This window comes from Cibotium barometz, chromosome 16 (assembly GCF_041138505.1).
Source record: "Cibotium barometz isolate CiBa-2024 chromosome 16, ASM4113850v1, whole genome shotgun sequence".
Lineage (NCBI taxonomy): Eukaryota > Viridiplantae > Streptophyta > Polypodiopsida > Cyatheales > Cibotiaceae > Cibotium > Cibotium barometz.
Genome location: NC_141061.1, coordinates 37,124,962 through 37,151,426, shown reverse-complemented (window position 1 = coordinate 37,151,426; position 26,465 = coordinate 37,124,962). Strand labels below are relative to the sequence as shown.

Here is a 26,465-nt window from a genome sequence, read left to right as displayed (position 1 = left end):
TTGTGCCGGCACATTTGCAGCACTCCCTTCTCTCCCCCTTCTCGGATACGGAACTCGAGGAGGCTCTTCAGGCACTTCCTCGGGGCAAATGCCCTGGTGAGGACGGTCTCTCAGTGGCTTTCTTCCAGAGGTACTGGGGTCTCCTGCATAGGGGTTTCAGATTGGCATTCCAGGAGATCATGGAGTCGGGAGACATGCCGGACAGCATGGCAGAGGGGTTGATTCACTTGATCCCCAAAGAGGGAGGAGACAAACTGGAGATTAGACAGTGGAGACCGATCACCTTGCTAGGCACGGCCTACAAGGTCCTAGCTAAGGCGATCAGCAGGCGGCTTCAGCCTCACCTTCCAGACATCATCCACTCCACGCAGACAGGCTTCATCCAAGATAGGAGCATCCTGGATAACATCTTCTCTTTCTGGGAGGCTACGGCTTTGGCTAGATTTCGGCAGGAGGATCAGGCAGTGCTCCTTCTCGACTTCGAGAAGGCATATGATCGGGTGGACTGGGCCTTCTTGGAAGGCACTATGGAGAGGATGGGCTTCCCCCCTCAGTGGATCCATGGGGTCTCTACACTCTACACATCGGCTCATAGCCAGGTGTGCTGATACAGGGCGTGCGCGGAGAGAGGTTCCAGCTCTCGCGCTCGGTGCGGCAGGGGTGCCCCTTGGCGCCCTTTCTTTTTCTTTTTGTGGCGGAGGCCATGAGCACTTTCTTGACGGCCCAGGACACAGGTTTGCAGGGCCTCCAGCTCCCCATCCGCACCTCGGAGGAGCTCCTAGACTCGGAGTTTGCGGATGACACTACTGTCTATCTTCAGGGAGGGGAGGAGAACCTCCGCCGCTTCGCCTCAGCCATGGACAGGTTTTGCAGAGCTTCGGGCGCTTTGATCAATTGGCACAAGTCATGTGGGTTGTGGGTCAGTTCTGTGCCCCCCCCGACTTGGAGGCCAGTTGATGCGTTTCAGTGGCTGCCCCACGGCACTACAGTGCGCTATTTGGGATGCTATGTGGGCATTGACATATCTCCGGAGCAGCAGATAGCCCCCCTTCTTCTGAGCATTCGGAAGAAGCTTCTGTATTGAAGTACCGCTCGTTTATCTCTGGCTGGCCGAGTGGTTGTGGCCAACCAGGTTCTGCTTGCTACCATGTGGTACATCACTTCTTGCTGGGCCTTCTCGCGGGCGTGCATTGGCCAGGTGTAGAGGCTCATCAAGAACTTTCTTTGGTCAGGTGGCGACGGGCCGCCCGCCAGGGCCAAGGTGGCATGGGCTGTGATCACCCAGCCGAGGGAGAGAGGCGGCCTGGGCATAGTTGATCCTATTTGTCAGAGCCGAGCTTTGCTTGGCAAGCTGGTGGTTCGTGGCCTCCTACCAGGCGCTGAGCCGTGGAAGGAGTTTCTTGTTTCCAAGATTCTCAGCCGCACTCCTTCTCTTAGCCGCCCCTGGACCCCCAGCATCAGGTGGATCTTTACAAAGCAGCGATCCAGAGAGTGGGCCTTGGCTTCAAGGAGCGTTTTGCAGCTAGCCTTCTGAGGACCTGGGAGCATCTGAGGCCGTCACTCTTCCAGACTCCCCCGGGCACCGATGAGGAGCGCCTGAGGCAGCCATTGATCTAGAACCCCTTGATCCGACTTCCCAGTGGCCATATGGTTGGATCGCGATCTCACGTGTCGTGGGGCCCGTTGAGTTCTGGCCCAGCCCAGTCCCTAGACGACTGGATATGTTTTCAGCAGCTGCCTCTAGAGGTTCAGGAGAGGAGACTCAGCGGGATGAGGGGCAGAGAGTTGATGAGGCAGGACATTGAGGCGGCCATCCCTCGGGAGTGGCGGACTCCAGTACAGGACCCTCCACCTCCACAGTGGATGGGCGTCTTTACTCGGCATGAGATCCTTCTAGCGGTCTGCGGCTCAGCAGAGCCACTCACCTTCGAGGTGGGAGAGGGAGGCCAGCTTCAGAGGACCCGACTAGAGTTGGATGAGTTCCAGGGTTGTATCTTTCAGAGGGTGCGGGTGGTCGGCTTTCATCAGAGACAGTGGCATGTAGACCCCTCAGCGGCCTCGATAGGGGAGGACTATTCTTGGAGATTATGGGCTTGGGACAGCAGGCCTCTTATTCGCCTTCAGTGGGATCCAAGCAAGTGGCTTTGGCGAGATCCCTACTCGGCACCTACCAGCCCAGGCACCCCCTTTTTTCAGTACACAGCGAGACTGGCGCGGCAGATCCAGAGGCACAGGATAGCGGGCACCCCGGCGGCAGCCGAGCATTGGCGGCGACAGGGGCTCTCCCATGCCTTCCTTAGGGACTTCTGGCAGCGCCTTTGGGCCAGCTTCCGGCCCCGGAAGGTGACGCTCTTTCTCTGGCTTACAGCGCATAGAGGACTGGCTGTGGGGGCTTGGCTAGCTTTTGGCAGACACCCAGCGTCCTGCCCTCGGTGCGGCCATGCACAGGAGTCACAGCGGCACTGCTTATGGGATTGCCCACAGGCACAGCAGGTCTGGCAGCGCGCTCTCAGGATGGTTTTTGCAGGCTCGCCTGGTGAGATGATGGCGACGTGGGGTGCAGTGGCTTCGGCCGGCCCGGCCCTTGGATACGAGGACGTCCCTGGCAGTGTGACCATCCAGGTCTCTGACAGGGCGATTGCGGTGGTTCCGACGCCAGACTTCTCTTCGGCAGTCTCCCATGAGGGGGACGGACACAGATGGGAGATGATCAGCAGCATGACGGCTTGGCACATATGGAGAGCCCGATGCAGGGAGGCCATAGACCGCCAGGCGACTCCACCGGCGGAGGTCATACAGGCCCTCTGGGTGGACATCATTCACACCTTGAGAGGACACTGGGGGAAACAGGGCGACTCGGATCGCATGAGAGGTCGCCGCAAGGCGTTCCTCCGCACTTGGCAGCCTGGCCCTTTCCTCATCGCGAGGGGCGAGGATGTCACTTGGCACTACAGGCCTCCAGTTTGGCTCTTCTCACCTCCCGCATGTACTACTAGGTAGCCCCCCCCCCAAGAGAGCGGCCAGCCACGGGGGTGGAGCTCCGGTGTTCATTGTGTTTATTATCCCTCCTTGTGAGGTGAGCTTTGTAGCCTTATGGCGTTTTCTCATTAACTAATAGAAGGATCGTTTTTCCACAAAAAAAAAAAAAGCAGAGATGTTGCTTTTGCAGAGAATGAAGTAATGCAGCCAGTCACTGACATAAAGCTGGAGCAATATGCCTTTGAGCTAGTAGTGTCAACCGCTAGCGCGCCCGTAATGCATCACCAAAAAAAGACCCGCTGCTTAAGTGGCAACTTTGACTTCCACATCTTTTTTAAAGTCAATTTCCACCAGGGCAAAAGCTTATCCAACTGTCATAGCATGTTCCCATGTTCCACTATACAAGGCGAAGGAATAAGCAAACGGTAGGCCTTGGCAGCAGTGAGGAGATGGAATGGGAATGAGGCATAACCCGACTGCTGACGATCAAAATGTCAATCCTGTAATCCTACTCAAGAGGGGGTACCAGTTGAAATGGAGCCAGAAGTTCAGCTATGGCATGCCATATCGGCCTATGATGCATGCCCAGATGCCATTGCTTGGTGGCCCTGGGCAAAGAAATAACCATACCATGCTCATCAACTACATCCTGTACCATACGTATTCCCAAAGTCGATATATGATAAGCCTTTCTTGGGTGATCCAGCGCTAAAGGCCGAGGAAAGGCTCGACTCCAATGAATGCTCTTAGATCAGAGTGAGTTCCTTGAATGTGGAGGTCTACCTGACCAATGGATGAAACATAGAACTGCTGCCAGGCTGTAATCAAAGAAGTGGCATAAGGGCAACCTGGTATGCGCCCACTAAGATGACCAAAAAAGACATCCGAGTGATCCAAAACCCAGTGACCATAAGCATCATCTACTTTCATGTGTGCACACATGGCTGCCAACATCTTTGTCCAGGGCTGCGTTTGACGGACAAAGTCAATAAACAATGTGGCCTTACGTGCCAGCATGTGATAGTGAATGTCGAGAATGGTCAGGCCCCCATGCATTTTTGGTGAGCATACACAAGCACATTTGAGCAAATGAAGCCCTTTGTGATCTGATTGTGTTCGCCAGAGGCAGGCAATGGCACGAGACAAATGTATCAATCTGCTTACTAGTCCACGGTAACAAAGGAAGGTGAAACTGAATGTACGCCATGATGATCGACTGGACAATTCACAAGCGGACATGCAAAGGCCAAGTGGATAGCTTCTAGCAATCAATTTTGCACTCCAATCGAGTCAACACTCATACCATCTCATCTTTCAAAGAAGCACCCCAACCAATCAGGTATCCCAAATGCCTGACCAACTAACGAGGTGGAACAATCTGGCATGGCCAAAGATTAGAATGCCAAAGATAGTGGCGGACGGATAATAGCTTCGACGTTCGAAAATTGACATGCAGCCAGCTGCCAACCCATAAAGCAAAAGGGGATCCATAATCGGCTGCGGTATTTCTAGGGAGGAAGGAGTCATCAACATAGGTCTGTGCCACAAAGTGAGAATATTCCGGCATCACAATACCATGCAAGCTTCCCTGCTAGGTAAGCTTGTCAATATATAACAGCAAGGGGTGTGTGGCAATGGCATAAAGCAACGCACTAAGTGGGCAGCCCTGACGTACCGATTTACCCAAGGTCCAAGCGGCCGAAAGTTCCCAACCAAAAATGCATTGAGCAGTAGCCCCCTGGTCAAAGCCGTATTGTGCCGAGTGCAATCCCGAGTGAAGGTAGCCCTTAATGCAATTAACTATCATTTTGGTGACCAATTTATAAACAACTGGCATAAGAGAGATGGGCCTCCAGTCACCTAAATTCTCACAGAGTTGCTTTTTTGGGAGCAATTTCACCAAGCCTTCCTTCCAAGAATGAGGCAACATGTCATCACGCCAACATTGATTAATCATGCATAGCAATGGAAGCTTCAATTCCGGCCAAAATGTGTGAAAGAATTCAGCCGTCAAACCATCCCACCCGGGAGACTTCCATTTGCCCGAACCTCTAAGTGCAGCCTGTAGTTCTTCCTCTGTAAAGGACTCTTCCAAGCCTTGAGCCTCATCAAGTGATAGGATCGGTGTAACCTCATCCACCATAGTGCGAGCAGCCAATGCAACCTGTGTAAGTGGCATAGGACGGCCAAAGAAATCCCTAAAATGAGAGTGTCACATTTCCAGGTCCCCGTGTCATCAGACAACATAAGACGTGCTATGCCTTGCTTTTGTCTAGATGCATGGAGACCTTTGAAAAAAGACTTTGAAGAGCATCCCTTATCAAGCATTGATTTTTGCCGGGCACGCACTTGCCACTTTGCAATCTTTCGTTTTTCATTGTCCTTGATACAAGATTCAGCATCCATGAGTGACATTTTCCTCGACAGTCAGTGGTCTTCTATGACTAAGTTCAGTGTAAGACTGCACAATGCTTTTGGCCTCTGCCACCCTCTCTCGTAAAGCACCCATGTACCACTTGTCATAGTCCCTTATCAGCATTTGCATGCATGAAACAAAACAACGCCATGCAATGTCAATATCCTCATTCAACTGCAACAAAAGGGGTTGCACAGCCGAGCATACCAAATCAACAAATGCATCATGAGTGAGGTAACTATTGTTGATGAGAAGTGGGTCATGAATCCCCATTCCAAAGTATAGAGCTAACCACAATGGGGCATGATCAGACAGACACATTGTGTGGTCAATCCATATGCGGCATGTAAAGGCATCATACTAATTTGCATTTAACAAATACCATCGATCAAGATGGGAAAAATAGTGCGACTATGCATTATGCTGAAATATGAATCCAGGAGTGTTTGGCATGAGCCGTCTCCAGAGATCCAAAGCATGCAAACCTCAATCATACTATGGCATTCTGCTTGATCAGCCCGCAACATATGGGAACGATGTGAGGAGTTATCCTCATGGCTAGGTGAGTTATTGAAATCCCCTGTGAGAAACGCATTTGTAACCCATGGGTAACACCGGATGGAGAGCCAAAGTTCCGCTCTACAAAGCGATGTTTGTGAAGCATATATACTAGCAAACTCGTAAACCTCACCAGAAATGAGACATTGTACCACCATCCACCGTCCATGTGAGTCATTGTATGCGACACATGGCTGCAAATCGTGTTTAACCATGATGAAAGTACCCGAAAAGTTGCTTTTGCCAGCATAAAAAATCTGATGCCCCGAGAAAGCACCATTTCTACCAGCAAACAGGTGTTGATTTTGTTCTTGCACACACACTACATGCGGTTGCATACTATTTACATATGCCCAAAAGAGCCTCCATTTGTTGGGGTCGCAAAGGCCTTGTACGTTAAAGCTAATGCATTTTAATGGTATATACATATGGAAATGATGGAGGATGAAGAAGCTCATGATTCCATTTGCGTAGGTGCCTGACTCCCTGCATCACCATGTGAGGGGACAGGAACCTCAAAGCCCATTAAAACATTACCCACATCATAGATGTTACTGGCAAAGAACGGACCCTCTTTAACAACCGTAGCCCTATTTTCCCACACCACTAATTTCAGCAAAGCGACTAGATTGACCATTAGAGGGTATTGAAGCGGTCCAGTTACGAGTGGGGACGACACGGGGTTTTGCATGGATTGTCTTTTTAGGCCGTTGCCATGCTGATGCATCATCTTTCTCTACACTTTTAGCCTGAGTAGAAATAACCTATGGGACTACATGCATCTTGCCTTTTCCTTTATCACGAATTAGATCCCCAAAAGCAACCGGTTTGCCCTTAACAGCACAAACACACACACTATGCACGCGTCACACACACACATTGTTGGAAAGCCACAGCCAGACAGTAAGGCTTCAACTCACAACCACAGAGAGAGAGAGATAGACAAAGTACACTCAAACCATGTTATTCCACATAGGCTCTTCATGAGTATATCCACATTGTCTTCGTTCTCAGGTTCATATTTAAGGTTGGCAAGCTGTTGGGTTATTGACCCCAACTTGGCCAAATGGTCACTCAACTCTTCATTCTCATTCATTTTCAGATCATAAATTTGAGCTTCAAAAAGACTTTAGAGTTTGTGATTTTGTTGCCAAAAATACCTTCTAGTTCGGTCCAAATTTGCTTTGCCATGCACTTGAAATCAATATAACGCACTAGTGAGTCTGCAAGCCTGAGACCTATGGTTGCGATGGCCCTTTGGTTGTGTTGGTGCCACAGCTTCAACTTAGGTTCTGAGGTTCTAGGGCCTCTCTTCCTCGGAGATGACCTCCACATGAGGAGAAGCAGCTACATCTTTGTGTGCCAAGTGGGATACTCGCTGCAAGAGAACTTTTCAACCAATGAGTACACGACAGATGTCAGGTGCACCATAATGATAAAGCAAAGGCAATTGGCCAATGAGCACAGAAAAGACAATACTCAAAGCTAAAGGCCGATGATATCTGACACAAGTGGAAGAGAGGGTTTATGACGTGGGAGGCACGCTGAAGATCTAAGTAGATATTGGGATGTACAAGTGCCCATATGCTAGAGGCACCAAGTGGACAAGCTGTAGACAGTGCTTGTGCCACTAGAGGAGAGGAAAGTGGAGGAAACGGCACCGGAACCAGAGGTGACGCGAAGCACTGAGCAAGGGCAACGTCAATGGGAGGAAAAAAAACACTAAGACGGGATAAGGAGAAAAACATGGGCAAAGAGCCAAAAAATGTGACACTACACGTACATGCCTCCGACGGGTAGCGCCACCAAAAAATCGGGCAGCTCAGTACAGGTCCCCCCCCTCCCTCTGCCCTGCGTGGCCCGTTTGCCCAGCCAACAGAGCTGCTAGTGCCTCTCAGCTCGACCGGCATGCTATCATGAAGCTCAGCAGCGGGCGGCGCTTGTGCAGAGAGTACGCCAACGGGTGGAGGAACAGGGCAATGCAGCCCAATATGAACAGGACGGAGCAAGCATTGGCATGAATAACACGGAGTACGCATTGGCGCAAACAGCAGGTGCGGGGCACCAGTGCGAACAAGGATGACGCTAGCTCTGACACCACTCATTTCTCATTGAGCTATGATGGATATAGGTAGAGAAAGAAAGAAATTAAGTAATATTAACGTCTTCAAAAGACCTAAAGAGTCTATGAGACCAAAATGATGTGTACATAGTGTCCATGAAATCTCGTCATGGATGAAATAAGATAAAGCAATAGTAAAGTAAAACCAAAAACTGAAAGCTGAGATCTCACACTGAGATTATACAAGATGAAAATCTAAATCCTACTATGCCAAGTATAAGGTACAATAAGTGATGGGATATGGGAGAGAAGAATAAAAACAGTCAATCAACCCTGTATGTCACGCAAGGGTCCATCCAGGATGTCCATCATGGGTGATACAAGAAGGCTAGAGAAAGACAAAGAATGTGAATTGTGAAGAGAAAGAAGGATAGCACGACTCAATGATGATAATTGATCGATATAAAACTTCAATCGAGTACAATGCTTTTTGGTAGATTAGAGCCTTATTGTTTAACCCAGTCAAACACAATAAGCAATGACACATGGCAAGGCTATTGCTGTAGCCACCAAGAGTGCCCACACCACTACACTGTAACACTGCAACAATGTCACACCGCAACAACGCAACACTGTAACAGTGTCACACCGCAACACCACAATGAGTCAACCTAGAAGAACCATCGAGAAGCATCGGTGCACACACTGGCATTGAAGGCACTGCACTAAGACCCCAACAGGCATCTCCCAAAGATAGGAGATTCTACCAAAGACCGCCGCTCCCAAGGCATCTTCCAAAGATTAGAGGATGCCACCGACTCGACCTCAGGCATATATGGTCCCTCAACTCATCCTAAAGGATTGGACATCCTTCATTCTTCATCTCTCACTCATCTTCTTGGAGGACATCCTTCTTCCCTCAACCATCTTCTCAAAGGACATCCTTCATCCTTCATCCCTCAGTATCATCCTGAAGGACATCCTTCATGCTCATCCTTCGTACCACTTGTACCTGTGTTCTACAGTCATTTGCCTCCCGCTTGAGTTGTGTCGTCCTCTTCACTGTGACCTCTGCTGAGTGTGCACGGTACAATGAAGGACATGTATCAGTGTTCTCTGAGTAGCACAAGCGTCCCCGTTCCTTTTGCAAGCTTGTTTCTTCTTGTGTTGTGTTGTGTTCCTTCCATAGTGTCTTCTGTGTTCCGCTGTGAGCATCGAGGAATCTGGACATACTGTCTAGAGAAGAGCCACCAGGTAGTGTGCCAGGCAACCACCCTGCTACAGTTGACATCACTACTTATGTCACACACATATAATATCTCAGCCTAACAAGCTGTTCACACACATACACTACAAACATATAAGGGTTGTTTCACACACATGAAACTCCGAAGACCCAACATGAAACTCACCTAGCCTGGCGAAGAGGGCAAGCTCTAGCAAGGTGCCCCATCTACCGGCAAATGAAGCACTAGCTTGGGAGGCCTAAGTTTTCAATCCATTGAAGAATGGGATCCCCCTGGAGGCATCAAAAAGAGCTGTCATGCGGTATTGTCTCCAGAGAGGAGATGATGATGCGGAGTTAAGGAATCCCAACCACCCATGCCAACATTGAGGCGACTGTCATCACTGAGGATTCCAACGCTCGCCTTATCATTCTCCCCATGATAGGGAGAAGTGGGAGGCACTCCTTCCTGAGACCTAGAAAACATACTGTGATCGGGAATTTGAACTCCAGCAAGAGGGTCGGAGGCCGGCTCAAAACCGTGCTTCCAAAGTGGGAAGAACGACTAGGCCGTGCGTAATGCTACAGGGCCTAGCTGAAGCATGTGGTCTGATGCTGCTAGGGTGTCGAGCTCCACATCGTAGTAGCTGCACCCAAGGGTATGGATGTCAATGATCTTGCCCAACTCACCAAGGAGGCTAGCCTAGAGCAAGTCACGAAGCTGGCTACAGGTTTGCGCAGCTACACACAATCTTGCAAACCAAAGTAGAGGCCTCAATGGAGGTTACTATCGAAGCTAGGAACTGGAGGTCCACTTTGGACAGGAGGCAGGGTGTGGCGGCTTGGTCGGGGATGACAAAGTGGCTGCCATAGAGTCCTCGTGGAGCGGTGAGGACCAAAGGATGCCCACACCTGTCAAAATGAAGCAATCCAAAAGCAGAAAACCGCCTGCAAAAATGCTGAAGGGGAGGATGGGCGGAGGCACAAAGAGGAGGCAAAGCAAAAAGGAAAGGGTCATAGGAGGGCCGTGTTACGACCCTGTATTTTTCCCTCAGGACAACAAGCAGGTGGGCACGGGCACGGGCACAGACATGGGACGCACAGTGTGGACAGGCATCAGTTGAATGTGAAAAGGAAACCCATGTTGGTGGCCAGCCCAAGTGTGAAAAGGGGACAAAAATGAACTTTAATTTATAGGGCTTAATAACCTTAGATAATTTAAAGGCTTATTATTTCTTGAAAAGCATGCGTTTTTCTTTTTAATCCTTGCTTTTGGAATTTTCTTTGAGAAAAAAAGCGCATCACTTCTATTTAAATCAAAGGGTGGCAAGTTGAAGGGGAGGTGGTCGTGTGCTGGTCGCCAGATGGTCTTCACGGGCGCATCCCTAGAGTGCAGCTGCCACTAAGCACTGCTGTGCATGGGCGCTGCCGTTGCTGCACATATGGCCACCAAGTGGCGGGTGAAGCTGTTGCGCAAGAACCACAGGCGACTGCTGCTGCTATTGCCGCCGCCAGCAGGAGCTGCTGCCGCCGCTGCTAAGGTGCTGCTGCTGCTGTGCATGAGGTGCTGCTGCCGCTACTGTCATCTGCTGCCGCTACCGGGCAAACGTCAGCCAGAGTCGGACACTCAGTTGGACAGTCAGGTGGACGCCAGGTGTGGGAAAGAGGTGCAGAGGATGGGCACACAGTAGTGAATTTCGCCAGGTACTGGTGGACGTGGAGTAGGTTACTTGTATGTGACAGCCAGGCGGGTTTTCTTGCATCATGGAGCAGACCACATCATTGACGCATCTCCACAGCCAGGCTGGACAGGTTTAGACCAGCATGATAGAAGCAGATCTATGGGTTTTTGGCATTGTGCTTGGATGGTATATCAGTCATGGAAATAGGACACTGGTCTTTCGAGAAGAAACAGGACTTTGGTATCGAGGAAACAGGCATATGGTTTATGGATATAGGTGTATGGTTTATCAGATACAAGTCTTTGGTTTCATGTGGAAAGCATGTCTTTGGATTCATGTGGATAGGTTATAGTTTTCTGGAGGTTACATGCAGGCTCTGACTATAGGAAGGACATGTGGTTTGGTACAGCCCTATTGCTGTTTGGGAAAGGGTTCGTGGGGATCCATGGTTGAGATGGAGAAGACCTTTTCAAGCAGGGAGGTGTCGTACAGGTGCCTTCTCTATAGAATGCTTTGCTGTACTAAGCGAGAGTTCTTATTTGAAAAGTCTTGGGTGAAAAGCTAAAAGGGATCCTATTGGTAAAGGATTCGACAAGTTGTACTATGTACTTATTTTTGATCAAGTAAAGAAATACCGCAAGGGACGCCACTGCGTTTTGGGGCCAATCGGTGTCCTTGTACTATTTTGCAGGAGCATTCTAGCTCCCCTGTTTGTTTTCCTTTTTCAGGATCCCATGGGTGATGAAGTGTTTTGTGTGCGAGTGTTTGTTCCACCGCCCGTCAGATTTGTGAAGGCCGGTTTCATGGTTCCATTGCCGGGATATCGTCCACTTTCTCAAGGAGGCGAGCCCGTGGTTGTCACAGCTTCTACATGAGGAAAGTGAAAAGGAAGTACAGGAGACATTGTAGGATTGTGTGTCTTTGCATGTATAAGGTGAAGAGCAAAAGCTAAAGATGAAGCTCAGGAGAAAAGACACCAAGGACAAGAAGTAGTGAGCCAGGAACAAAGCAGTTGAAAAGTTATGGTGCAAGAGATGGGTTGAAAGCTATGGCTTTCGACATTTTGTCACCAGTGGTATCTTCACGGAGGCTTCATGGGTTCGGAAGGCAGCTTTTTTCTATGTTTAGCAGTGGTGATCTACTATGCTTCATTAGGGACTTGTGCTTACCAGTTGGGTGGAGTGCAAGCAGGTTTTGGGTGCCTGTGGATGTATCAGATGAGGCTCAATCCAAAGCAGAGGAACTTGATGAGGTTCTTATTCCCGAGCAGATACTGGCACATACGAAAAGAAAGGTACAAGGTAAAGTTTCCCGTTGCTATCTTGTGAAGTCTAAAGAACTATTCACCGATGGATGCGAAGTGGATGGAGGAGGGTGACTTAGCAGATTCACCTCAAGTATTGCAGCTTTATCTTGACGCCTTTGAGTTGGAGCCGACTCCTGCGACGACTCATTCAGGTTCAGCAGAGCATGGGTCTCGAATATTGCCTGATGCTCAAGAGGGGGGTAGCACCTCCACTCCCTTGTTACAGACAGGCTCAGTTTTTCATCTAGGAGTCGCTTCGTGACATCTTTGTATTCACCCGAGGTACTGAGGCTAACAGTACATCTGCTTATGGGACTTCTATGATATTGTCTACTAGTCACATGAGATTGTAAAGTTGGGTATGGTTCACAGTCGGCCGCACCATGAACTATAACTGCAACTATGGATGGTTTTTGCCTTTGGAACTGAGGTATGACTGAGGTAGATTGGGATGTTGATCTCTGTCATATGGTTCTGGTTGTTCTTGACCAGGGTGTTGGTCAATTGGATTTTGAGATGATGCTATTTGTGGAGTTAGTCTCCTTTGGAATGACATGGTTTCGTTGAGCTCAAAGTTTGCAGCAACCTGAGCTAACACTTCGAGACTTTATGGAGGGCATAAGTCTTGCGAGCAATCCTAGAGTTAGTTTGCTTCACAGATATATGGATCGAACTCTATTTGTGCATGTATGCATACACTTTCTAAGGTATTATTGTATTCTGGTGCCATTGGATCCTGGTACCCTTGCGGGATGGGATGCATGTATGTTGGTATGATACATCAAGTACTTTACCATGTTCATGGTGTATCACTGAGTGTGAGCAGTGGGAAGTACTTCGTGGATGTATAGTTAAGATACATTGAGTGCTTTCATATGCTCATGTGTACCATCAGTCGTGGGTCCTGCGGGATATACATGGGTGTAAGGCTAGAGAAACCCTAAGACTGTTATTTTGGAGTGGGTATAGCATCTTGAAGAGCATATTGTTTGCGAATAAATATATGTGTCGTGCATATGTTTGTCATATGTAGAATGATGCATGGTTTTGTTTTTGGCTAACACAGGTTACGTGTTTCCACTTGGTTTTAGACTTTTGCTGTAGGTTCTGAAGGAACAAGCAAGAGTTGTTTGTCACTTTGACGTGACGGTTTCACCTTATTGTTCAGGATGATTGTTTCATCACCAAGATGCACTGGAGGGGCATTGCTTTGGTCATATGGGGAATCTTTTGGATGCTTACTGTGTTATTGAGTGCAATCGAGGATGCTTGCTATTTTTCAAGAGGGGGGTATGTTACGACCTTGTGTTTTTCCCTCTGGACAACAAGCAGGTGGGCACGGGCACAGACATGGGACGCACAGTGTGGACAGGCATCAGTTGAATGTGAAAAGGAAACCCATGTTGGTGGCCAGCCCAAGTGTGAAAAGGGGACAAAAAAGGAACTTTAATTTATAAGGCTTGATAACCTTAGATGATTTAAAGGCTTATTATTTCTTGAAAAGCATGCGTTTTTCTTTTTAACCCTTGCTTTTGGCGTTTTTGAGAAAAAAAGCGCATCGCTTCTATTTAAATCGAAGGGTGGCGAGTTGAAGGGGAGGTGGTCATGTGCTGGTCGCCGGATGGTCTTCACCGGCGCATCCCTGGGGTGCAGCTGTCACTAAGCGCTGCTGCGCATGGGCACTGCCGTTGCTGCACATATGGCCACAAGGTGGCGTGTGAAGCTATTGCGCAGGAGCCACAGGCGACTCCTGCTGTTGATGCCGCCGCCAGCAGGAGATGCTGCTAAGGTGCTGCTGCTGCTGCGCATGAGGTGCTGCTGCCGCTGCCGCTGGCGCCATCTGCTAGTGCTGACCGCCAGGTATGCTGCTGGCGCCATCTGCTGATGCTGCTGTTGCCACTGTCGCTGCAGTTGGCCGCTGCTACGTGCTGCTGCTGCCGCCACAGGGTGATGTTGCTGCTATTGCCATTGGTTGCTGCTGGGTGCTGTCAGGCAGGCAGTGAGTAGCTCTAGGCACCAGATGGGATGTTGCCAGCAACAGGACACCAAACAGGCTGCCAGCAACCATCAACCAAACAGGTGGGCAGCCAAGCAAACGTCAGCCAGTCGGACAGTCAGTTGGACAGTCAGGTGGACGCCAAGTGTGGGAAAGCGGTGCAGAGGATGGGCACACAGTAGTGAATTTGGCCAGGTACTGGTGGACGTGGAGCAGGTTACTTGTATGTGACAGCCAGGCGGGTTTTCTTGCATCATGGAGGAGCAGACCGCATCGCTGAGGCATCTCGACAGCCAGACTGGACAGGTTTAGACCAACATGATAGAAGCAGGTCTATGGGTTTCTGGCATCGTGCTTGGATGGTATATATGTCATGGAAACAGGACATTGGTCTTTCGAGAAGAAACAGGACTTTGGTATCGAGGAAACAGGCCTATGGTTTATGGATACAGGTCTATGGTTTATCAGATACAGGTCTTTGGTTGCATGTGGAAAGCATGTCTTTGTATGTGAACAGGTTACAGTTTTCTCGAGGTTACATGCATGCTTAGTTCCGTACGTCGTACGGATCTGGCCGTACGTACGAATCGCACCGTACGGATCCGTACGATCAAGTATGGATCAAAGTGGACTGTATGTGTTTAAAAAAAATTTGTTGTGTCTTCTACAGAAGTGTATGGACAAAGCAGACCATGCAGCAGGTAGGAAAGTGCATTGCCTGATAATTAGAGTTGGGTATGACACAGATTTCCATTTGGCAAGCCACTTGGTTCACATGTACCTTTTGTGTGGGAGTTTATGGGAAGCATTACAAGCTTTTAGGAAACTGCCCACACAAAGTGTCTTTTTGTGGAGTGCACTTATTTCCGCACATGCTAGGCTAGGCAAGAATCAACAGGCCATTGAGTTGTATCAGCAAATGCGAGAATTGGGAGCGGAACCAGATGGGCATGATTTAGTAGTAGTTCTAAAAGCTTGTTCCACCTTTTCAAGCAAGGAGGTGTCGTACAGGTGTGCCTTCTCTATAGAATGCTTTGCTGTACTAAGCGAGAGTTCTTATTTGGAAAGTCCTGGGTGAAAAGCTAAAAGGGATCCTATAGGTAAAGGATTCGACAAGTTGTAAGGGGCACCACTGCGGTTTGGGGCCAATCGGTGTCCTTGTACTCTTTGCAGGAGCATTCTAGCTCCCCTGTTTGTTTTCCTTTTTCAGGATCCCATGGGTCATGAAGTGTTTTGTGTGCGAGTGTTTGTTCCACCGCCCGTCACATTTCTGAAGGCCGGTTTCAAGCCGAGGGAGGCAAAAAAACGGGAAGAGGTGCTAGGATGGGAGTGAAGGGGGAAAAAGGATAAAGGAGGATGCGGGACAAATAAAAGCTAGGGTGCAGTGTGCACAAAACCTAGGGCAATAGACGGGCGATGCAGCGGGCAGAGAGCAGGAGAATGGCGATGAGAGGAGGACGGTAGGCACAGAGGGCGGTGGGCAGAGGAAGCAGGGCCACTATGCAAAAATGGCGGACTCAGGTGGGGGGACGAAGGCATGGCAGGAGGCAAGCTCGCGCAGGGCGAAGGCAAGAGCTGGCAGCACAGGAACGCGCAAGGCGCGAGAAAGGGGGAGGGGGGGGTGCCAGCATGCGCTGCTCTAGCTCCAACGTTCTTACTTTCCCATGGGGAATCTTTCTTCGAGGTTCACTAGAACATCTCCTTTTTTGGTCTTCCTTATCCAAATGGTGGTAACACCTTGGTAATAACCTTGAGCTTTTGCGTTTGTCACTCGCACCTAACATTGCTTAAGTCACTGGCACCCAAAATCCACATGTATACTCATGCTAGTGCAAACACACATGCTAGACAATCTCTCGTTCTGAAAGCTTGAACATCCACAAGCTCATTTGACAAGGTCTTAGAATCATATCACTTAATCACAAGATCGGAGAATCATACCACTTGATCCTGTACTTGACATAGATCTGAGAATACTACCAACTTGACCTAATGAATTCCAAATGAGCACAGGGAATAGTACGACTCGTGACTCATTACCTAGGCCCTGTGAATAGTATCACTACTGCCTAGAGCCACACATAAACCCCAGGAATAGTGCCTTATATAGTCCATTGTCGAATCCATGGACTTTATTACTAAAAAGAGATGTTAATACAAAGTTAATCAGGGAATAAGACAACTAGTGACAGCATAGTATCCCCATATTCACACGGGATGTTGGCCTCAGACTCAGATGGCTTAGAGACAGCCTAGATTAGATTCCACACACTACCAAATAGGTTACGTGCTACCGTAGATCGTTATCCCATAACAGTCCACATATGGAGAAGGTAGACTTTACCCTTGGACACCCTATCTTGACATTGTGGGGCCCAAACAGGACCCAAGACCAGCCAGATGGTCATGGGAGGTGGAATAAATACTACACAACTTTTAGTACATCTTCAGGAGCCACCGTCAACACTGCCGATGGTGGCACCAACTATGACCGTGGATGACCGCGGACCTACACAATCACGTCATGGCTGCCCCACATATACAGGCCTATATAGATACACGGTTAGCCCCATCATTATGAGATTACTCCCTTCCTTCTACGAGCATACAAACTCCATCTCAGCACTTCCGTATCAGCCATCGAAGCTGCCTTTCACATGAGCACAGAGGTATGGGCATTGCCATCTATTGTATCACATCAATAATACAGTATTGTTCTTTATCTCTATTATTGTGCAGTTTGAGTTTTAAGTTGTGCTATGAAAGATCCTATTTCTTGCAAGTGTTCTTGTGCATACACTACACGTTGTGTCCTCTTACATCCCCACCTTCTTTGTACAATCTCTCTTTAGAGGGTTCTAATCTACTCCTATGCAGATGTTTTCTTTTTTTACTAATGGAAGAATCTTTTCCTGGATAAAAAGAGAATTGACTTGCTTAAATCAACCTGGCAGGATAATGTAGAAGTCTTACCAGTAGGACCTGCAACAACCTTGCTGCACCAAACCTTGCTGTTTCTGTCCACTCTTGAAGATTGTTTTTAATAGGCCTTAACAATTCTTTAAAAAAGTCCTATAAAAGCTAGAAGAGTTATGCATTTTTCTACAATAATTTGGAAGATTCAGAAGATTTAAAACATATGTTTCCATTAACATGTGAAAATCAACCATTGATAATGTACTCTTTGAATGAACTATACTCGAAGAACAAAGTGAATGGGTTTTTATGAGAAAAAAAGAAACAAACCTGTACCATTTTACGACAACCTTTTCCCGGTCTTGTCTTAAAAGGAGCAGGCAGAAGTCTTTGATACCGCTCAACAAACCTATCAAGAAGATCTGCATCAATGTTTCCTCCACTAGATAGCCTGTGATATGGAATGTCTTCATACTTGTCCTTGTCTTGAGCATTGTTTTTCTCAATCTATAGGCAGCAGGTCAACAAATCCATTTAGTGTCAAAATTCCACTGCAGCCATACTATTTATGCTAGAAGTCTCACAAACAATTTGAGAATCTTGAAATTTTCCCACATGAGAGTGCACACCATATATATACATATCATGTATGTGCATGTGTGTGTGTACACTGTATGGGGCGTGTGTGTGTGTGGGGGGGGGGGGGCCTTATGGACCCTCTAGCTACAGCGAAATCATGCATATCTGAATTCACCCCTTCAGCACCCTTATGAGTTCCTCCGAGCCTCGTTGCGGCAGTCCTTATATGATGCCGTGCATGAGGAAGATTTGGATGTTTCTTGTGTTCAGCTTTTCTTTTACTGTTTCTGATGGATAGGGCATAGGCTCTTTTCTTGAGCACTGCCCTGATCTTGCATAGAACTTTTTTACTGCTGTTTTTAAGTTCTAGGGTTCAGACATCCTCTTGATGTCAAACCCTTTTGTACATTTATGATATAATGCAATTTCAACTGGTTTTACCAAAAAAAAAAAAAGTGTGTGTGTGTGTGTGTGTGTGTGTGTGTGTGTGAAGATCTGCATCAATGTTTCCTCCACTAGATAGCCTGTGATATGGAATGTATTCATATTTGTCCTTGTCTTGAGCATTGTTTTTCTCAATCTATATGCAGCAGGTCAACAAATCCATTTAGACAAACGTCAAATTCCAATGCAGCAATACTATTTATGCTAGAAGCCTCAAACAATTTGAGAATCTTAAAAATTTTCCACATGAGAGTGCACACCATATATATACATATCATGTGTGTGTGAACATGTATGTGCATGTGTGTATGTATGGGGCATGTGTGCGTGCGTGCACGCGTGCGTGCGTGCGTGTGTGTGTGTGTTGCTGGCTAGGCCAGTGGTCAATAGGAATTGGACCGAAACTCCTACTTCTTCCTCAGAGTCTATGCCTAATGATGGATTTGGACTGGGGTGGCTTTGGTCAGCAATGGTTCGAGAAGCTGATTCATTGCATCCATTATCGGGTACTCCTATTCCTGATGATGCCCCTACTTCTGACCTTCCGCAGCTTGCTAATGTTGATGAGCAGTTAGTCATGGCCCAGCCTAGTGTAGCCATGCAGGTTGAGAGTTGAGTGGTGGGACTTTCTTGCAGTTTGTACATATGTATATACCGCTCAAATGCATTACGCAGAATGTTCAGGGCCTCTGCCATGTAAATAAATGGAGGCTAGTGTGAGACTACATTAATAGCAGTAAGCCGCATATAGTGTGTTTGCAGGAGCACAATCAACACTCCTTGGTGGGCTGTGAAGGATATTTTGCTGGGTTTCGGATTTTCTATGTTGGTTCTTATGCTTTCTCAGGTGTTGCTCTACTTGTACATCATGAGCTGCAGCCGATTTGCCTCTGTTTATGCCTTGCAAACTTCTGCTATGCGAGCTGAAATGTGGCACCGTTTGACAGCCTACCCTTGGAAGGGACATTCTTTTCTTTGCGGGGATTTTAATAATGCACCTGCTTTGGGGGACAATAATACGCATCAGTCTCATAGGCTCTTAAGGGAACGTCACGCTTGGGGTCGTATGCTTGATTCCTTACACGCTTGTGATTTATGGCTGCATCTCATGCCAGGTCGCACTACTATACTTTCCATCACAATGCTCTCACTAGCTATTGGGCTCGATTGGACCTGATGGTACATGTTGAATGCAGTGCAGTTTGATGCTTTTACCTGCGCAATGAGCTTGGATTTCTCGATGCGCTTGTCGGATCATTTCCTGGTTTGTATGATGTTGCATTTTGGTCTCCCACCGTAGGATCTGCCACTGCCTTGCAAGAGGCTCTTGCTGGTTAATAATAGTTATCTCAAGCATCACTGCTTCTAGTTCATGGTACATGGACTTATTGATCACCTTGTTTTGCATGTTTTTGTTGATGCCGACTGGGCATGGAATCGTTTCTCCATGGGCATGCAGGATGTTATCCGAGACTATGGCAAATGCTACATGGGAGGCTTACGAACTCGGGTGGTCAATGCTAAGTCTCAACTATAGTAGCTTACAGATCTTAGCCAGCAATGTGCCCTTTCTGCCGCTGAGCAATCCTGTCTTCAATCCGCACATCATTGCTTGGGTGACAATGATAAACATAAACTTCACAAATGCATAAACTTCACAAATGGCAAGTCCGTTCTCGTCATAAAACATTGCAGGATAAGGGCTGCTCCTCTAAGGCTTTTTTCAAAAGCCTCCACACTTCCCGACGTATGCATTCCCTTCATAGGGTGCAATGGGACTTGGACTGACAATAAGCAATAGCTTGATGGTGTTGTCCAACAGTATTTTGCTAATTTGTTTGCTGCTCCTGGACCCTCCACCTCATATGAATTTGTTCTTACGCCAAGTGCATCCTATTCTCTCCAAAGATGAGGCAAATTTGTTAGAGATGCCATTTACTGATGAGAAGTTGACAGCTGCCTTGGCCCAATTGGGTCGCTCGAGATCCCCAAGATGGGATGGGCATACAGTCGAGTTCTTTACTAAGTTTTGGGATGATTTGAGCCTTGTTTTAGTGTGCATGATTAATGATGCCTGACTTTCTAGTGTCATGCCTCTCATGGAAAAATGGTTTGTTGCATTTACTCCCTAAAAAACCGGTGTGAACGTCTGTCGGATAGGCGTCCCATTACTCTAATGCCAGTGGTTTATAAGTTGGTTTCTAAGATGTTGATTCTCCGACTGTCCCACATTTTGTATGCTGGTTTGCACCCTGCCCAGTATGGTTTTGTGCCCTACCGGCAAATTCTTGATAATATTGCTAATACTTACATTGGGATAGAGTATGCCAAATACACTGGTTAGGATGTTCTCATCATGCAGGTAGACATTGAGAAAGCTTTTGATACCGTTCGATGGGATTTAACTGCAGCTGTTCTCGCCCAGTTGGGCTTCGGTCGTCGCATGCAACATGTGGTGCATTGGCTCTATGTGAATGGTGTTGGAGCAGGAGAGCAAGCTAACTCTAGGTGCAGAAAGGAAAGATAGCAAACATAATGAAATAAAAATGAAAGGAAATAAAAACAATGAAAAAGTACTTACATGTAGACCAAGATAGCTTGATTTGATTGATGTGACACACAACAAAATACATCAATCTTTTAGAGTGAACACACACACTCAAGTACCATATGCTTATGGGGTAACTCTCAAAGTGACACGTGGCACTCTCTCACACAGACTCATAAACTAGTTCCTAGTACACACTAGAACACACTCTTTGACTATGATTTCTCCAACAAATAGTTCTTCCCATTGGCTATTGGCTGATGCTCTCTCCTCCTCCTGGACATTGGGCCGCTCCGTCTGGTAAGGCTTTCCTCTCAGTGCCTTGCTATATGCTATCGCCACTCGTCCGCTACTGCTATGCATGGATGCTTTGGTTTCGGAACAACGCTTGCATGGCATTGCTATTCTTGGGGGAAGGCCTTTTGTTAGCCAAGCTTATATTGATGACTCCTTTTTCTTCTTGCGTAATTCTCAGTCAAATCTTCAGCAGCTTATGAAAGCCCTTGATCTGTATAGTTTGGCGGCAAGGTTAAAAATTAACTTTGCAAAATAAAAACACCTACCTTTGCATGAGCGTGACTGGCATCATTTCTTGTGGCCGGGCCTCTTGCTCCCTCCTGATCATGTGGTGCGGCATTTGGGGTACCCCATTGGTTGGCACATTTCCTTGGCACATGAGAGACGGTGGGTGCTTCAAAAGCTTTACTTCAGCTTGGCCACTTCATGTTCGGCTTCGGATTGTCCAGTCCATCATTATGGCTAATGTGCAATTTCATCTTCCACTCATTCCTTGGTCCTCTTCGGACATTCAACAGTTTATGTCCAGAGCGATAGAATGTCTTTGGCGTACCAAAACTGACCTTAAGGCGGTGCATCTTCTCAAATGCAGTTATGTTTGCATATGCATGGGGGCTTGAACATCCTCAACATACATATTCATGTGCTTGCTTGCAAGGCCATGCTCTTGCCTACTTCTTGGAACAACGTCAGCCCTAGACACTCATGCTTTCTCACTTGTTTGCCTCTCTCAAGACACCACCATTTGGGCATTGGACACAAGCTATCCCGGATGTTATTTTCGAACATTTTCAAGGCCGCATTCCTGGCTGTCCTTTTTCTACCCGTTTGCTTTCCAAATGGCAGCAGCTTTTGCCACATTTATCTTGGTCTGTATGCCCTTCATATCCGGGCAACTCGCTTCGTCAACAGAGTCTACACTGGAGTCAGGTCTTTGATTCCCTTGGCACTTTCTCAGCCTCATAAGGCTTATTTTCTACATCGCTCGGGCATTTCTCTAGTAGATAATGTAGTGGATGACAGTGGTTGCACACACTCTTTTCCACATCCCGGACACGGTTTCATCTGGGGATGCATCACCGGCCCATATGGCGCATGCTATCGCTGAGTTGCTACAACCCTTCCAGTCGGTGCCTCGCCTGTTTTCTCCTCTTCCACTGCTTGATTGGACATTTGATCGGGGGCTACCAAGTTATTCCACTTTCTCTCTTGCCAATCTATGTGCCAAAAAAGCCTAGTATCTTCTTCTTCCGCAACCATGGATTCAGGAGCATGGCAATCATTTTTAGCATTTGGATAGGCCGCTTAGGTGGTGGAAAACATGTCTTCATCGTATATGGAAAAATAAGCTTCCCCTCAAGCAGCAGGTCATTCTGTGGCAAGATGTCTAGTGGGAGCCCTCCCAGTGGGTGTGCTAGCTGCCCGACGTATTTTTCCTCAGTTTGCGCTACCTGTTTGCATCCACGCGAGATGGTCCTGCATCTTCTTAGGGCTTGTCCTACCGCTCGATATTTCCTCGCTTGTTTGATAGTCTTCTCCATGCCCAGTTTCCCAGCCTTTCCTTTGGCAGGTGCTTTTGGCTATTTGGTAGATATCCCTCTACCCTCGATTATGGTCTCTTTTTTTCCTGATGCCGTTATTGGGCCTTATGGAGTTTATACCATGCCCGCAACCCTCACTTGTTTGGACACTTAGGTGGATGTTTTCGCCTTTTTCAGATTCTCCTTGCTCCAGTCCCTCCAAGATGCCCACTTTCTTGGAGACCTTTCCACGGCCTAGTTGGACGTGTTTTATCATTGTTTCTAGTATTTCGTAGTAGGTGCTCCATGTTGGGGCGAACTCGAGTGCCCCTTGGGATCCATTGGAAAGCCTCAACTCCGCGTCAAGTCGAGGCGGGTGCAGAGCCTACCCAAAAACCACACGACTTATGCCAGTTGATCAATGCTCCTGATGCGCAACAAAAGGTCGTGCTCGCATCCGCGAATCTCTGGAGATTCCCCACATCTCCTGAAAGGTAAGATGCTGTGTCATCTGCAAACTCTAAGTCAAGTAGGTCTTCCGCAAACCCTGAAGTCCGGTCTCCTAGGTTGAGAGAAAATTGCTCATAGCCTTGGCGACAACTAGGAAGAGCTACGGTGCCAGAGGACAGCCCTGTCGTACCGAGCGGTAAAGGGAAAATCTGTCGCCATGGGCTCCGTGAATGAGGACCTGGCTGTGCGAGGCAGGGTAGAGTCTTGAAACCCCATGAATCCACTCCGCGCGAAATCCCATCCGGCTCATTGTGCCCTCCAGAAAGCTCCAATCCACTTTATTATAAGCTTTCTCAAAAATTTAGTAGTAGCACTATGAGATCCTACTGTTGCTGCCACCGCATCTTGGCCGATGCACTCGCCTCCCAAAAGGTGAAGATGTTGTTCAGGATGCTCCGATCCTAAACAAAGCCAGTCTGAGTGTCATGAATCAAATCAGGGAGAAAAGGCTAGAGTCTCCTGCTGATGGCCTTGGCCAAGACATTATAGGCAGTCCCTAGAAGAGTGATGGCTCTCCACTGTCGGACCTCCAATCTGTCACCACCCTCCTTAGGAGTCAAATGTATTAAGCCCTCTGAAAGCCTCTCTCGCATGGCACCTGTGCATAATCTCATTGAAGACAGCTTGAAGGCCGCCTTCCATGGGGTTCCAATGACAAAGAAAGAAAGAGACTGAAAGCCCATCCGCCCCCGGGCATTTGCCTCTAGGTAGTGCCGTCAATGCCTCCGCCAATTCCTCCGCAGTGAATGGAGTCAATAGGGAGGACCAAAGAGAGAGGGGGATCAAAAACAATAGCTCATGTGTGCCACCTAACCCTCTCGTGTGACGCCAAACCCTCTTGTGGGTGTCCATCACCTATGGGGATAATGGAGCACCGATGAGAAGAGATTGGAAGAAATCAGTGGCGATGGCTCTCATGGGGAGGATCAAAATCGCTCCATCTTGGCCATGAAACCTGTAAATACCATCTCTCCTCCTATGGGGGCCAGCCATCTCAACAAAATCCCCTGTGACTCTATCACCAGCCTGTGTGCAAAATAAATCTCTGGCATGGTACCTGTACTCCACCCTTCTCTCCTCAATGGATCTAATCTCCGTGCGGGCAGCAGCAAGCTCACTCTCAATCCACGGGCTATCTAGGGACTGTCCTGAAGTCGTTGTAAAGAGGCCAAACCCCTCATCAGACTCCTCTCCTGCTCCTAAAATTCCTCCAATCTGCTCTGGGCTGCCTCGTGCAAGAAACTAATGATCTCCCCTAGGCCCACATCCACCAATGTGGACGCAGCAAAGCCTGAGATAAAGTCCATTCCCGCCCATATCTACTCTTCTTGGAAATCTCGGGGTCCTGAATGAGGCTACGCGGAATCCTAGAGTTTGCATGCCTGTCATGCCTTCGAGGGTCCTCTAGGGACATAATAACCGAGGCATGATCTAAAAAAGTAGTGCCTGTCAAGATACCAATCATGCCCCCATGGCTACTACAAGCCCACTCATCAACATAAAACCTATCAAGTCTAGAGAGGTTGGGGCCAATGCTCCTCCTATCGAATCGTGAGAAGCTAAGAGGCTACACTCAAACTCTGGAAGATGCCAAGGGTCCTGTCCCCTAAGTACCAGTATCATCTCCTCCCAGGCAGAGTACTCTGCTTCTGAGACTGTGGCCGTGCCTCCTCCAAGGCTATCCTCTGCTGGCTCTATGCTGTTGAAGTCACCACCCATGCACCAAAAGTCAGCCTAGGGAAGGGCCTGCCGAACTATGCTCCAAAAGACGGCTCTACCTACAGCGGAGTTCGGGGCATAAACATTGAGGAAGCCAACGCTATCCTTTCTAATCAAAATGGTAACCCACTCTGGTCGCCCCGGAAATATGACTCCTGAGCCTCTGACTGCCGGCAAAGGCTGCTCACTGACAGAATTACAAACTCCTCCCTGCGTCCCTGAAGGGCTAAAGGATGGAGATCAAAAAGTATGACTCCTACTTGGTAAAATCTTCCCGCATCAACGGGTGCACCCCTCAGAAAGGTGATGCTCCTGGAGGAAAAGAATGTCGATAGGTCCCCTAGTTGTGGCTCTCTAAAGCTCTCCTCTGAGGACACCTCGTCTCTAAAAGTATTGAGGCCCTCCTAAACCCTGTATGTTCCATGAAACTATCCGCATGTCAATCTCTGTGTGAGGCGAAACTCGTGGAACTGTCCTTCACTTGAAGAGTCTTGGGCGAGGGTTTAGACAGGGAATAATCACAATCTGTCCTAGGGCGAAGGCACACCAAGTGGGCGTTCATCCTGTCCTCCATGTGATGCCACTCTGTTTGAGCGCGAGAATATGCGTACTCCAGACTTCATCGTTCACAATGGAGGTACCTTGAACAATAGAGGTACCTGTAAGAAGGGGGAAGAGGTACTGTGACAAAAGTATGCATGAACACAAAAAGCAGCACCTCCAGGCTGGAGGCCACCATCTCCCCGTCCTGGTCTCTGTGGCTTGAGCCTCCAAGTTCCATCCTAGCCAACGGCCACAGATGGGTGAGTACGTCGGTGATGCGAAGATCATGAAGATGATGGCAGTGCTCAACTGCCTGGCCCTGGATGGCACAGCAACCACCGAGTCTCAGTCCCACTTCGTTCCCAAGGCTGCACTCAAAGGAAAAGAGAAGATCATGGCAACAATCTCTGGTGTAGAGGGCCTGAAGTGGTGAAAAAACACACACATCCGAATAAGAGCTACTCTCCTCAAACATATCTGTCCCTTTCGTCGAAAGACATCGGAAGAAACTATAATCCACAGGCTGCCCCAAGATCCTGGGGCGCACACTTGGTGACTCTGGCGGGAGAGCCCTCTCCGGGGTGGCAGCAATGATCATCTCAACAAGCTCAGAGGAACGGTCAATCAAGCATCGAACGAAGCTCGTTGGCTGCCTCTGCTCCAGGTCGGGGGCTGCTGGGGGTCGACGGGAGTTCAATGCACAGCCGGAAGGAGGTGGGGGGGGGGGGGGGGGGGCGCGGGCTCTTATGAGGAGGACGGGGCAGATGGAACTGTTGCGGGTACAGGCGGGGGAGGACCGGGGGGGGGGGGGAGGGGGGGGGGGGAACGTCGAAGAGGGGCACTGCATCGGAGAGGAAGGCTACTGGGAGAGGCTCGCCGAGGGAATCCCGACGGGAAATCAGCCGAAAAAAATGAAGGGGTCCGCTCTGTGATTGGAGGGGGCCCATCGCCAACGGGTAGGTGTTGTGATAAATGCTCAAAATGGTTCTCCTCTTGTACTCTGCCAACCTAGCACACATGGTGATGCCGCTTAGCTCTGGAGGTCGGGGGGAAATCTCAACGAGGAATCAGCCACCAAAACGGAGGGGCCGCAGGAGCTTGCTCCGTGCCCATCGCCAACGGGTAGGTGCTGTGATAAATGCTCAAAACGGTTGTCTAACAGAAC

At 48.5% G+C, this 26,465-nt stretch overlaps 1 protein-coding gene across 8 annotated transcripts in view; it reads right to left on the bottom strand.

Annotated features, from left to right (window-relative positions):
* The window catches only part of LOC147630606 (uncharacterized), a 280,387-nt gene that overhangs the window by 154,869 nt on the left and 99,053 nt on the right, over positions 1-26,465 (bottom strand). For 7 of the 8 annotated variants that reach the window (XM_086810544.1, XM_086810547.1, XM_086810550.1 and 4 more), the window contains exons 9-10: positions 17,471-17,647; positions 17,198-17,296 (exon numbers count right to left, since the gene is read on the bottom strand). In XM_086810544.1, the coding sequence (XP_086666670.1) occupies positions 17,198-17,296; positions 17,471-17,647 (276 nt within the window). The remainder of the gene's footprint in view (positions 1-17,197; positions 17,297-17,470; positions 17,648-26,465) is intronic. The other variant, XM_086810546.1, reaches the window with a different exon arrangement.